Source organism: Rhinoraja longicauda, chromosome 2 (genome assembly GCF_053455715.1).
Source record: "Rhinoraja longicauda isolate Sanriku21f chromosome 2, sRhiLon1.1, whole genome shotgun sequence".
In the NCBI taxonomy this organism is placed as follows: domain Eukaryota; kingdom Metazoa; phylum Chordata; class Chondrichthyes; order Rajiformes; family Arhynchobatidae; genus Rhinoraja; species Rhinoraja longicauda.
Window position 1 is genome coordinate 43,140,944 of NC_135954.1, and position 13,461 is coordinate 43,154,404.

Genomic DNA, 13,461 nt, shown 5'->3' on the forward strand with positions numbered 1-13,461 from the left:
ATTGAGACTGAGGAACAATCCCAACTCAAAAAGTCATCTGTACATTTCCCTCCACAGATGCTGTCTGACCCGCTGAGTTTCTCCAAGATTCCAACATCTGCAATCTTGAGTCTTGACATGTTGATGACCTTTCATCAAAACTAAAAGGTAGAAATCAAATGGTTAAAACTACAAATACTACTATATTAATGATTTAGTTGAAGGAATTAAATGTTACATCTCCAAGTTTGATGATGACACAAAGCTGGGTGGCAGTGTGAGCTACGGGGAGGAAGCTATGAGGCTGCAAGGTGACTTGGATTATGTTGGGTGAGTGGGCAGATGCATGGCAGATGTGGATAAATGTGAGGTTATCCACTTTGGTGGCAAGAACAAGGTGAAAGATTATTATCTGAATGGTGTCAGATTAGGAAAAGGGGAGATGCAATGAGACCTAGGTGTCCTTGTACATCAGTCACTGGAAGTAAGCATGCAGGTACAGCAGGCAGTGAAGAAAGCTAATGGCATTTTGGCCTTCATAGCGAGAGGAGTATAGAAGCAAGGAGTTGTACAGGATCGCACCTGGAGTGTGGTGTGCATTGTTTACCTCCTAATTTGAGGAAGGACATTCTTGCTGTTGAGAGAGTGCAGCGTAGGTTCACGAGGTTAATTCCTGGGATGGCGGGAATGTCATATGATGAAAGAATGGAGCGACTGGGCTTGTATTTGTTGGAATTTAGAAGGAAGAGAGGGGACCTTATAGAAACATATAAAATTCTTAAGGGATTGGGCAGGCTAGATGCAGGAAAAATGTTCCCGATGTTGGGAGAGTTCAGAACCGGGTCACAATTTAAAACTAAAGGGTAGGCCATTTAGGACTGAGATGAAGAAAAACTTTTTCACCCAGAGAGTTGTGAATCTGTGGAATTCTCTGCCACAGGAGGCAGTGGAGGCCAATTCACTGGATGTATTCAAGAGTTAGATATCGTTCTTAGGGCTAATGGAATCACGGGATACGGGGAGATATGAGGAACAGGGTACTGATTCTGGATGAGCAAACATGATCATTGTATGGCGGAGCTGGCTCGAAGGGCCTGCACCTATTTTCTACGTTTCTAAAGGGGAGGGGGGATCACAAAGGTCTGTGAGTGATTGTATATGAAGCTGGAGATACTAAATTGCACAAAAGGTTGTGGTGCTGGCTGTGAAATGGTGAGGGCTTGTTAATTGCAGATAATGTAACAGGTAAAAGGAATGAAAAGAGATCAGGAAGAAACGTTGGAACTAAGCAAAGCATTGTAAATTCTGAAAATCTGAAATAATAACAGTCCTAGAAATTCTCAGGTCAGGTAGCATCTGTGGAGAGGGAAGCAAAGTTACACATAAATTGATGGCCATTCTTCAGAAGTGGCTATTTTTGATACACACTAGATAGACAGCTTAACCGTGATTGCTTTTTTCTTACTAAACATACAAGCATCTAAATGGATTAATAAGTGAAATAAAGAGGAAATTTGATTACTACATGGTAGAAGAAGCGCACTGCAATTAAAACTCAGTAACATGTAGAACATGTAAGCAAAGGAAGAAAGCAAGGCCTGGAGAAAGTTAGATGATGCATGTACAAAAAGGTAGCCATACAAAGGAAGACCCAAACCCTTAGTCTTCCTGTATTTCAATTATAATGTGTCATAGCCACTTTGCCATAATTGTTCCATTAACCATATAACAACTACAGCACGGAAACAGGCCCGTTCGGCCCTACCAGTCCACGCCGACATCTCTCTCTGAACTAGTCTCATCTACCTGCTCTCAGACCATAACCCTCCAATCCCCTCTCATCCATATACCTATCCAATTTACTCTTAAATAATAAAATCGAGCCTGCCTCCACCACTTCCACCGGAAGCCCATTCCATACAGCCACCACCCTCTGAGTAAAGAAATTACCCCTCATGTTACCCCTAAACTTTTGTCCCTCAATTCTAAAGTTATGTCCCCTTGTTGGAATCTTCCCCACTCTCAAGGGGAAAAGCCTACCCACGTCAACTCTGTCCGTCCCTCTTAAAATTTAAAAAACCTCTATCAAATCCCCCCTCAACCTTCTACGCTCCAAAGAATAAAGACCCAACCTGTTCAACCTCTCTCTGTAGCTTAAGTGCTGAAACCCAGGCAACATTCTAGTAAATCTCCTCTGTACCCTCTCCATTTTGTCGACATCCTTCCTATAATTTGGCGACCAGAACTGCACACCATACTCCAGATTCGGCCTCACCAATGCCCTGTACAATTTTAACATTACATCCCAACTTCTATATTCGATGCTCTGATTTATAAAGGCAAGCATACCAAACGCCTTCTTCACCACCCTATCCACATGAAATTCCACCTTCAGGGAACAATGCACAGTTATTCCCAGATCCCTCTGTTCCACTGCATTCCTCAATTCCCTACCATTTACCCTGTACGTCCTATTTTGATTTGTCCTACCAAAATGCAGCACCTCACACTTATCAGCATTAAACTCCATCTGCCATCTTTCAGCCCACCCTTCCAAAAGGCCCAAGTCTCTCTGTAGACTTTGAAACTCTACTTCATTATTAACTACACCACCTATCTTAGTATCATCTGCATATTTACTAATCCAATTTGTCACACCATCATCCAGATCATTAATGTAAATGACAAACAACGGTGGACCCAACACAGATCCTTGGGGTACTCCACTAGACACTGGCCTCCAACCTGACATACAGTTGTCAACCATTACCCTCTGGTATCTCCCATTCAGCCATTGTTGAATCCATCTTGCAACCTCACTATTAATACCCAACGATTTAACCTTCTTAATCAACCTACCATGTGGAACCTTGTCAAATGCCTTACTGAAGTCCATATAGACAACATCCACAGCCTTGCCCTTATCAATTTCCCTGGTAACCTCTTCAAAAAATTCAAGAAGATTAGTCAAACATGACCTTCCAGGCACAAATCCATGTTGACTGTTTCTAATCAGGCCTTGTTTATCCATATAATTATATATATTGTCCCTAAGTATCTTTTCCATTAATTTTCCCACCACAGACGTCAAACTAACAGGTCTATAATTGCTAGGTTTACTTTTAGAACCTTTTTTAAACAAAGGCACAACATGCGCAATGCGCCAATCTTCCGGCACCATCCCCGTTTCTAATGACGTTTGAAATATTTCCGTCATAGCCCCTGCTATTTCTGCACTAACTTCCCTCAATGTCCTAGGGAATATCCTATCAGGACCTGGAGACTTATCCACTTTTATATTTTTCAAAAGTGTCCGTACCTCCTTTTCTTTAATCCTCCTAATTTCCATCACTACTCTACTTGTTTCGCTTACCTCACATAATTCAATATCCTTCTCCTCGGTGAATACCGAAGAAAAGAAATTGTTTAATATCTCCCCCATTTCTTCCGGCTCAGCACATAGCTGTCCACTCTGACTCTCTAATGGACCAATTTTATCCCTCACTATCCTTTTGCTATTGACATATCTGTAGAACCCCTTGGGGTTTACTTTTACATTACTTGCCAAAGCAACCTCATATCTTTTTTTCGCTTTTCTAATTTCTTCTTAAGATTCCTTTTACATTCTTTATATTCCTCAAGAACCTCATTTACTCCCTGCCGCTTATATTTATTGTATATCTCCCTCTTTTTCCGAACCAAGTGTCCAATTTCCCTGGAAAACCACGGCTTTTACATAAAGACTCTGTACTCTCAAAATGTCACCTTTAAATATCCTCCATTTCTCTATTATATCCTTTTCATAAAACAAAATGTCCCATTTCACTCCTTTTAAATCCTTTCTCATCTCCTCAAAATTAGCCTTTCTCCAATCCAAAATCTCAACCCTTGGTCCAGATTTGACCTTCTCCATAATTATAAGTCCTTTTAAATCTATTTCTCGCTGCTGGCCTTTTGGTTAATTCTACAGATTTAGATCTCTGGTAAAGATTTATTCTGTGCTCGTTATTTTGCCCGATTGCTGTAATTTTTCACACTGAAAGAGATTTTGCAAAATCAAACTCCTGCCGTGAAATGATACTGCAAGTCTATAGTTGATTTACATCTTAATTGGTGGCACTGTTGCGCAGCTGGTAGGCCTACTGCCTCACAACTCCAGCAACGTGGGTTCAATGCTGACTTCAGGTGCTGTTTGGCTGGAGATTGTACATTCTCCGTGCAGCCAAGCGGGTTTCCTCGGCCGTTTCAGTTTCCTCCGATGTGCCAAAATACAGGTTGGTAGGTTAACTGGCCGCTGTAAAGTGCCTAAGTGTAGAACTAGATGGCAGAACAGATGTGAATGTGAGAACAGATTGATGGGAAACTAAGTGGGGGAACAGAAATGTTTTGTGAGTTGGCAGCCAAATAAAAATCATGCTTTGACATATCATTAGTCTTCCTCATTACCTGTCAGTTCAAGGACTGCCGGCACTCTTTACATTAAAGCACAGCTTGACCTTTAGCCATGAATATCACTAACATCAAACAATATCATATCATATCATATCATATCATATATATACAGCGCGGAAACAGGCCTTTTCGGCCCACCAAGTCCGTGCCGCCCAGCGATCCCCGTACATTAACACTATCCTACACCCACTAGGGACAATTTTTACATTTACATTTACATTTACATTTACCCAGCCAACAACCCAGTCCAAACCCATGATTTTGTCTGAAGAAGGGTCTCGACCCCAAACGTCACCGATTCCCTCTCTCCAGAGATGCTGCCTTTCCCGCTGAGTTACTCCAGCTTTTTGTGTTTATCCATGATTTTTTACAAATATTTTATTTCAGCGAAGTATCATGCATCAGTGGTTTTATATTTTTGTGGAAAATAAACCAAATTTAGTAAGTACAAAAATGTAACTGACTTGAAATTACAGGATGCAGTGTGTATTTTGGAGGTCACAAGCTTGCAAAGTGCTACACAAGGGTGGATAAAGGAAGACATAGCATTCATGCATGCATTTCATAATGACATACAATGCATTTCATGACGACAGGACGCTGCAAAACTCTATATGAAGTACCTTTGAGTGTTGTAAGAAATGCAATGGCCATTGGTATACAGCAAGCTTCCATAATTGACTGTAATAATGAGCAGGTAGATGATGGGGAATGGATTGGCAGTGATTCACTGTGATGTCTAACTACAGAAAGACTAGGATAACCTATTGCTTTAAGTATTGAGTCAAAAAACTTCTGTTAAATCAAATAAAACATTCAAAAATCTCCAAAAAGTTAACATACTTAAAATCTTAAAATACTCATCTTATCTTGGAAAAAAAACAATCAAAAAATTTAACAATTGATTGAAAATGTTCATTTACATTTTACATTTCATTTTCTGGTTTTGGACTTTATATACAGATACAGATAAGCATATAATGATTTATTTTTATCAATACATATAAAAAGATTCGATTTCATTTCTATACAAATAGTGCTTCAACAGTTCATTTATTTAAAAAAATTATTAAATCTCAGCAACATTTGTCTGCAAAATCTACACAATTTAAAAAAAGGTTTACAATCCACATTGTTAGAACACACATTTAGTTATCTTAATTCCCCATAATCCTTCATCCATAGAACTCATCCGTCTTAAGCCTTTCACAAATATTACCTTCCCATTATGAAATTGATCACCACAAACACATATTACACAATGGCCATCATTTGGAACTCGTTGAGAATGCATCGGTTCTGTTAAGCACCGAGTTCCAGTAAAACAGAGAGGTGGAATATAAAGCAACTATACTTACAGTGCCCTCCATAATGTTTGGGACAAAGACCCATCATTTATTTATTTGCCTCCGTACTCCACAATTTGAGATTTGTAATAGAAAAAATCACACGTGGTTAAAGTGCACATTGTCAGATTTTATTAATGGCCATTTTTATACATTTTGGTTTCACCATGTAGAAATTAAAGCTGTGTTTGTACATAGTCCTCCCCCCCCCCCCATTTCAGGGCACCATAATGTTTGGAACACATAGCTTCATAGGTGTTTTTGTAAATGCTCAGATGCGTTTAATTGCCTCCTTAATGCAGGCACCTAGTCTTTCCTCCAGTCTTTCCACCACCTTTGGAACCTTTTATTGCTGTTTATGTGTGTTCTAACAATGTGGATTGTTTTTGTCTATTGTCATCGTTTAAATGTACGTTTTGATCTATTTTTAACTCTGTTTATGTGGGGGGTGGTGGGGGGAACTTTTTTTTCCAATCTCCTCCTCAACGGAGATGCGAACTTTATCGTGTCGTATCTCCGTTCGCGCTACGGCCTAACACCGTGGAGTCGGCGGCCTCCAGCTGGGATCGACCTTGAAGACGCCGGTCGCAGGGCCTGGACTTACCATCTCGGAGGCTTCGGCCGTGGGCCCTGCAGACCGCAACATCTGGAGTTCGCAGGTCCCTGGCTGGCGACCGGCTTTCGGGAGCTCCAGCTGTAGCAGCTTCGACCGCCCCGGAGCGCGAGGTTTGATCGACCCGCTCGCAGGCCCTTCATCGCCCTGCGTGGCCTGGCCGCGGCACTTTCCATCGCCCGGTGGGGGCTCAGGACCTTCATCGGCCTGCTCGGCTCGGCCCTGGGACTTTCCATCGCCCGGTGGGGGCTTCAAAAGTCGGGAGCCTCGATCGCCTCGTGGCACCACGGGAGAAGAATGAGGAGGAGATAAGACTTTTCTTTGCCGTCCATCACAGTGAGGGTGTGCCTGGAGCAATCACTGTGATGGCTGTTTGTGTTAAAATTGTAATTGTGTGTCTTGTGTTCTTTATTGTCTACTGCCGGACCCTGACGTGAGGACGCTGGCGCTATTTGTTCGCCGCTTCTCCGTCAGGATAGTTCGTCTGTTTGTTTTTATGTCATGACTGTTTTTGTAAAGCGTCTTTGAGCACTTGGAAAAGCGCTATATAAAATAAATGTTTATTATTATTATTATTATTATCAACATCAGGACAAAATTTGTGCCAATGAAAGTCAAAGAAGCCATTATGAGACTGAGAAACAAGAATAAAACTGTTATAGAGACATCAGCCAAACCTTAGGCCTACCAAAATCAACTGTTTGGAACATTGTTAAGAAGAAAGAGAGCACTGGTGAGCTGACTAATCGCAAAGGGACTGGCAGGCCAAGAAAGACCTCCACAGTTGATGGCAGAATAATTCTCTCTATAATAAAGAAAAATCCCCAAACACCTGTCCGACAGATCAGAAACACTTTTCAGGAGTCAGGTGCGGAATTGTCAATGACCAATGTCCACAGAAGACGTCATGAACAGAAATACAGAGGCTACACTGCAAGATGCAAACCACTGGTTTAACCGCAAAAATAGGATGGCCAGGTTACAGTTTGGCAAGAGGTACTTAAAAGAGCAACCACAGTTCTGGAAAAAGGTCTTGTGGACAGATGAGACGAAGATTAACTTATATCAGAGTGATGGCAAGAGCAAAGTATGGAGGAGAGAAGGAACTGCCCAAGATCCAAAGCATACCACCTCATCTGTGAAACACAGTGGTGGGGGTGTTATGGCCTGGGCATGTATGACTGCTGAAGGTACTGGCTCACTTATTTTCATTGATGATACAACTGCTGATGGTAGTAGCATAATGAATTCTGAAGTTTATAGACACATCCTATCTGCTCAAGTTCAAACAAATGCCTCAAAACTCATTGGCCGCCAGTTCATTCTACAGCAAGACAATGATCCCAAACATACTGCTAAAGCAACAAAAGAGTTTTTCAAAGCTAAAAAATGGTCAATTCTTGAATGGCCAAGTCAATCACCCGACCTGAACCCAATTGAGCATGCCTTTTATATGCTGGAGAAAACTGAAGGAGACCAGCCCCCAAAACAAGGATAAGCTAAAGATGGCTGCAATACAGGCCTGGCAGAGCATCACCAGAGAAGACACCTTGCAACTAGTCATGTCCATGAATCACAGACTTCAAGCAGTCATTGAATGCAAAAGATATACAACAAAATACTAAACATGACTACTTTCATTTATATTACATTGTCGTGTCCCAAACATTATGGTGCCCTGAAATGAGGGGATTATGTATAAATACTGCTGTAATTTCTACATGGTGAAACCAAAATGTATAAAAATGTCCTTTATTAAAATCTGACAATGTGCACTTTAACCACATGTGATTTTTTTTCTGTTACAAATCTCAAATTGTGGAGGTCAGAGGCCAATAAATAAATGATGGGTGTTTGCCCCAAACATTATGAAAAACACTGTAGTTCTATTTTCAGTCAAACTTTAAACATTCTTCGACATCTTGCAACTATAACTATGGAATATGGAACACTGCCTAGAATCAAGTTTCCAGGGACAACATCAGTGCTATATAATGATAGCTTTATGGTCGAATTACTGAACCATGATTTTGAATCCCATAATGGCAGCAATGGAATATAAAATCAATTAATGAAAGCTGACCATACAGTAAACAAAGAGAGAGAGGCGAAATATTAATTATACCTTCTTCTCTAGATGCTGCCGGAACAGCTGAATGCTTTAGCGTTTTTACTTAATTTTAGTTCACTATTATTTAGTTCACATTTTGATCATCCTCATCTATTGCGTTTCAGAATTTCACATTAATTATTACTGTGTAGTGAAAAATGGCAAGAAGTGAATTTGATGGTCCTAAATATGGTTTAAACCGAAACATTATGGAGGGATAGCAATATTTTTGTTTGATGGCAGTGCAAGGTGAAGGATGTGTGCTTACAGAATGGGGAGTAAAGTAAGAGAAGTTTAGATTAATACTGCACTTAATAACAATCTTGTCTTTTATTCTTTTACAGTATAATTTGATTTTGTGTGATTGGCTGCGTCTATTTGCCTGTGATGTTGCTGCAAGCAAGATTTTCATTATAACTGCACCTTCCTATACTTGCGCATATGACAATACAGTAAACTTAACAATCACAGATAACGTTTTAATTATTTTGCACAAAGCAAATTGAGAGGATTAATTAAATTGTTTGTTTGCCTCAAGTTGATAGTGATTATTAAGAGTTAAAGATAGTATGAAGGTGCAGTTGTTGAAATCAAATGATAAACATTCTTTCATAAGCTCATGGGACACTTAGAGAAACTTTTAACTTTTGTTATATCCACTTCACATTTTGACCATCTTGTCAGATCACATCAGAATAGTTGAGTTTTTAGAGCCCACTTTACCTGGATATTAGGACTCATTCCACTGAGTTGTCCATATTACTTGGGAGCTGCATTTACTGTTTTATTTTCAGTACTAACAAAGTGTTTCAAAGTTAAACTACTTGGATATTTGTTTTGATGTATAAATATGCATTGAAACAAGATCTGATGTCTGTGGCTGAAAGACACAATCTTTAGCCATAATCTACACATAACAAGTATACAATAGAGTGTTTAAAATAAATCTGGAATGCTACTGAAGAAAAACTGCAATCTATATCCTTTCTTGTTTTTTTTAACCTAACTTAAAGTGTCAGAGTAAAGTTCCATCACCAGTACTATCTTAAGGACAGTTTTTACTTAGGAGCAAATATTCACATTCATCGCTTTTCCTCTCCCAAATGGAAATTTCCATTATCAGTACCACAGCATAGCTGCACTTAAAATTCACCAGCAGGGTTTGGACACCAGGTGGTGTGGAAAGTCTGCATGCCCATATCATACTGTAGTGCTGATTTGACCTCTGGGTGGCAGTGCAATACCAAGGTACTCTGGATTCTCGGCCGCAGCTTTGATGTGACCATTCACTTTTGTATGTTCAGGAACAAAATTCTCCTGGTATTCAGGATTGTCTAAGCTTACATTGTGAAGCACTGTCTGGTCCCAGCGACTAGGACGGTCATAACCCGGTTTGTCGACGGGTTGGGAAGCATTCACATATTCAGGATTCTCCACTGCATTTGTGAACGAGTTTAAATACTGAGAGTCAGTAGCGGGGCCTCTACCATTCTTGTTGAGGGGGATAAAAAGTTCCTGGTAGCCTGGGTTTTCCATATCAGAGACGGGGCTTTTCAAATGATTAGGAAGTTGATCCCTTTTAGTTTGGTTGATGTATTCTGTTAAAAAAACAAACATGTTAACAAACCCATGCACAGAAAATGAAAAGGAAATTGTTGTTAATTTTTAGAATTTGGAAATAAGATACAGTAACTTGAAAACCAAAGGTTACAAAAACAACAAAGTAAAGAAAATTAAAACACAACATGATTAATTATTTAACTAAAGTACTCTCTACTCATTTAATACAGAAATAGAGAAAATAAAGAACGAGTCCCTTGAACGATGTAGTGACAATAGAATTCATGATGCAGCTCTCTAGGATTTAGGCTAGGCTGCATTTGGAGTATTGCATGCAGTTTTGATTGTCCCATGAAAAGAAAGATGTGGAGTTGCAGAGGACCTTTACCAGAATTTTACTTGGATTGGAGGGTATTAGCTACAGGGAGAGGTTGGGCAGATGGATTGGTTTCTCTGGAATGGCAGAGGTTGTGGGGACACCTGATAGAAGTATATAAAATTATGAGAGGCATAGACAGGGTAGAGAGTCAGAACCTTTTTTCCAGGATGGATAAGTCAAATACTAGAGGGCATAGCTTTGAGAGGAGCAAAGTTTAAAGGAGATGTGTGGGGCAATTTACACAGAGGGTGGAGAGTGCCTGGAACACGCTGCAGATGTGGTTGAGGCAGATACGATTGTGGCATTTAAGAGATTTTTGGATAGGCATATGAATATGCAGGGAATGGAGCAATATGAATTATGTGCAGCAGCTAAGAGTTGGTCTTGGCATCGTGTTAGGCATAGACATTGCGGGCAGAAGAGCCTGTGCTGTACCGTTCCATGCTCTATGTTCTATGACAATCTTATTTTAATCTTGATTATTTTTCAAACATTCACAATACTTTTGAGTAAAGAAATGGAAAGTTTTGGCTTTATCCTAAATGTATGAACCACATCTCTGGGCTATGACCCAGGGTTGTAGCTCTCTGGCAAAGCAAAACAAGGGATTAGTTAAATTCCTTGAGAACTTTATAATTTTCTATGACATTATCTTTCATTCTCCTAAACTAGAAAATAAAATATAATTTTATTTAATCTCTCTTGGCATGAGTCCCAGATATCTATTGAACCTTTGCATAACTCCACTGATTTACTTTGTCAATAGCCTAAAAAGAAAACGCTGATTGTGAAGTGCAGATGCACATGCATTTCCAACCCACAACAAAATAGTGAACATCACCAATGCATTCACTGCTCATAAGAGTTAAAAGCTGCTAAAGTGTGGTAATTATTCAATTATGTGCAGATACCTGGGGCTGGTTGGAAACATTCATTTATGTCATCTTCATCAAGGAGAACTGTTGGATCAGAACAGTAGCGTAAAGTTGAACTGTCTTCTCTCTTTGGAATTCCTTGATGCTGTACAATTATAAATAGAAAATTTAATGGTCTAGTTGATTTTTGTGCAGATAGAAAAGCATACTAGAATCAATTTTAGTTATTTGCAACTCATTTTATGGCAAAACATACATAAAATTGTAAAGCTACTTCCAACAAATTTTTCTCCAAGACTAACATTGAAGATTATAGATGTCAAAAAGAATCTTACTGAGCTTTGCCAGGCACACTTTACCACATTTACTTCATAATCACTGGTCTATAGCCCATTCCAACAATCCTATTTTATAAATGCAATGATTATACTTTTGTCCCCATAATTTTAAATCATTCAAATCTTTAACAAATGATCTTCTAATGAACAATTCACATAAAATCATGAAGGGAACAGATAAGGTGAATGCATTGAGTCTTTTACATAGAACAGGAGAAACAAGAACCAAATTACATATGTTTAAGGTGAAAGGGAATTTTATAGGAACCTGCTTTACCAAGAAGAAATAAATACACAGGGTCATGGAGCATAAAAACAAGCCCTTCGGCCCAACTCATCCATACCGACTAAGATGCCCCATCTAACCTGGTCCCATTTGCAGGTGCTACGCAGAAGGCTCGTCGGTCAGCGGGACCTCGCCAGAAAGGCTCATCGGTCGACGGGACCGGGAACCTGCCCGAAGGTTCGTCAGGGCCCATCTGAAGGCTCGTTGGTTGGCAGAACCCACCTGATGGCTCATCGGTTTGCGGGACGGGGAACTCGGCCGAAGACTTGTCGGGGCCTGTCCAAATGCTCGTCAGCTGGTGTAACTGGGATGGAGCTGGAGACTAGGAGTGGGCTGGCGCAACGGTCACCGGAGTAAAGCTTACAGCACCTTCAAGGTCGGCTGCACGCGGCATGCCCGAAACACAAAGATGGCCAGATGAGGAGAGGGACGTCGGTTCACAGGAACTGCTCTAGTACATTGTGCGTGCGAGCAGACCAGACTTTGGACTTTGAATAATGGAGCCAAATTGGCAGCGTGCAATATATGAAAGATGAATTTCACTGTGCAGTTGCGTATGTGACAAATGAAGCACCATGAACATTGTGTGTTTGGCTCATGTGGGGCTCTAGGGGCTAGCGGAATCAAGGGATATTGGGAGAAGGCAGGCATGGGTTACTGATTGTGGATGATCAGCCATGATCACAATGAATGGCGGTGTTGGCTCAAAGGGCCAAATGGCCTCCTCCTGCACCTGTTTCTTTGTGCTCCAAACCTTTCTTATCCATGTACCTGTACAAGTGTCTTTTAAGTGCTATTATTGTACCTGCTTTATTTACCTCCCTTGGCAACTCATTCTATATACCTTTCACCATGTGAGTGAAAGTTATTCCACGGGTTCCTATTAAATTATTTCCCTTTTACCTGAAGCATATCCTCTGGTTCTTGATTCTCCTACTTTGGGTAAGAGATTCTAGACATTCATTTCATCTATTCCCCTCATGATTTCATGCAAATCCCTAAGATCACCCCTCAACCTCCTACACTCCAAGGAAAAAAGTCCTTGCTTACGCAAATTCTCTCTACAGCCCAGACCCTTGAGTCGTGGTAACGAACATGTTAAAATTTCTAAGAAACTAGTGCTAATCTACTGCCCATCAAGCACAAAGAAAATGTCCATGCATTTCAGTTTACATCTGTCTAAATTCATTAGCTTGGTCAAGGACAAAACTTGGTTAAGTACTGAATGGTGCGAGACTAATGAGGTTCTGTAGTTTAAGCTTCTATTGATTTAAGAAAATGCAACAATTACTTAATCTGTTTACTTTTAATCTGTGACAATAATTTTCATAGAACGTAAGAACTTAAAGGCATAATTTAAGTCTTCTACTTACTCCATTTCTGTTCATCAAAGTTGCTGAATTGTTGCTCGTCACGCTCTGGTGAAAAAAAATCACAGACAGAAGATAAATGATAAGGACAAGCATTGACAAATTAAGAGGGAGAAAGACTGTTCATTCAAAATTCTTGTGGCAAGTTCCTTT

At 40.1% G+C, this 13,461-nt stretch overlaps 1 protein-coding gene across 2 annotated transcripts in view; it reads right to left on the minus strand.

Annotated features, from left to right (window-relative positions):
- Positions 1-5,393: 5,393 nt before the first annotated feature.
- LOC144604133 (epidermal growth factor receptor-like) overlaps positions 5,394-13,461 on the minus strand; it is a 235,096-nt gene continuing 227,028 nt past the window's right edge. Inside the window, exons 26-28 of one of the 2 annotated variants that reach the window (XM_078418319.1) lie at positions 13,312-13,356; positions 11,351-11,459; positions 5,394-10,098 (exon numbers count right to left, since the gene is read on the minus strand). In XM_078418319.1, coding sequence (XP_078274445.1) covers positions 9,701-10,098; positions 11,351-11,459; positions 13,312-13,356 — 552 coding nt within the window. In that variant the 3' untranslated portion in view covers positions 5,394-9,700. The remainder of the gene's footprint in view (positions 10,099-11,350; positions 11,460-13,311; positions 13,357-13,461) is intronic. The other variant, XM_078418311.1, reaches the window with a different exon arrangement.